Source organism: Haliaeetus leucocephalus, unplaced genomic scaffold (assembly GCF_000737465.1).
Source record: "Haliaeetus leucocephalus isolate CR32 unplaced genomic scaffold, Haliaeetus_leucocephalus-4.0 Scaffold848, whole genome shotgun sequence".
NCBI classification, from domain to species: Eukaryota; Metazoa; Chordata; class Aves; order Accipitriformes; family Accipitridae; genus Haliaeetus; species Haliaeetus leucocephalus.
In genome coordinates, this window is record NW_010973284.1 from 7,521,673 (window position 1) to 7,522,934 (window position 1,262).

The 1,262-nt window shown below is 58.3% G+C and overlaps 1 protein-coding gene across 1 annotated transcript in view; it reads left to right on the forward strand.

Moving 5' to 3' along the window:
- The window catches only part of TAL1 (T-cell acute lymphocytic leukemia 1), a 10,841-nt gene that overhangs the window by 1,425 nt on the left and 8,154 nt on the right, over positions 1-1,262 (forward strand). The window contains exon 2 of the mRNA XM_010582420.1: positions 193-342. Within this exon, the coding sequence (XP_010580722.1) occupies positions 341-342 (2 nt within the window). The 5' untranslated portion in view covers positions 193-340. The remainder of the gene's footprint in view (positions 1-192; positions 343-1,262) is intronic.

A 1,262-nucleotide genomic window follows, 5' to 3' on the forward strand; every position in this document is an offset into this window, starting at 1 on the left:
GGGGGGGGACACGGGGGACGGACGGGGACACGCGGGGGTGGCCGGCTGTCCCCTCTAACAGGAGCCACCCCAGGGTGCCGTCCCCTCCTTGCCTCTCCCCTGCACCCCTCTCTCCGCTGCTCTCTGGCAATCCGGGCCCACGAGATCCACCCTCTCCTCTTTTTCTTCCCCCCCCCCTTCTCTTCCTCCCAGGATTTAGCAGTTTTATCCCGATGCGGGTGTCCTTCCTCTCTGTAAAGTCGTAAGTACCTTGAGGTGGGAGGAGTAAATTCAGCCTGACACTGAGAGCGCTTTTGTTGAAACAGGAGAGACTTGCGGTGTCCCTACTTAAATATGACACATGTGAGTAATCTCTTCCTATACAATATCGGAATAGGCAATTAGATTTTTCTTTCTAGAGGGCTGGCGGGGAAGGGGCTGGAGGGAAGAGAGAGCTTGTGCTTTAGGTTGGGTGGTTGCTTTTGTTTTTGTTGTTTTTGCTTTTTTTTTTCAAGAGAGATGGTGAGATATGGCCAAAAAAAAAAGGGGGGGGGGGTGTCTCTCGCAATTCAACCCAGCAGAACGGAAAAAAAAAAAAATTACCCAAGGCAAAGGAGCGAGAAGGATGGGGAGGACACCCAGCGTGTGGCAGCTCTCTGCTCCGCGAAGCCCCTTATTTATAGGAAAAAAAAACCCCAACAACAAAAAAACCCAAAAGACAAACCCGAACGAGGGCGGGGGGGTGAGAAATAGCATGGCAATAATGGCGACATCGCTGCCTGCCCTCGGCGCGAGGTGCCCTGTCGCGACAGTAGTCGTTCTGTGGGAGAAGGGGGACAATGCCGGTGCGCGGCCGCGGAGGGAGGGCTGCTCCGCGCCGGGCCCCTGCCTCCTTCCTGCGGGGGGGATTGAGTCCGTTACGGGCTGGTTTAACCCCCTCTCCCCCAAAATGTGGCTTGGCGTGCGTTTTAAAAAATAATAATACTAAAAATTAAAACGGGAGGGGAGGCGGTCGCCCGTGCGGCTGAGGCCGCTGCCGGCAAGCCGGGCCGCAAACACCACGGGGGACCCCAAAATGGGGAGAAATTCCCCCAAACGCGGAATGGGGGGGGGGAAGAGGGGCTGAACCTCCTCCCGCCCACGAAATTTTGGCTGCAGAATTTAGCCCCCGGCCGGCGGGGCGCGCCGGGCGCTGGCCGAGCCCCTGGGGCTGCGTTAGCCGCCGCGATGCTGCTGTCAGCCCTCCGCGTGGAGCCGCGTAAAATCCCCGCGGGGCGCCGGGC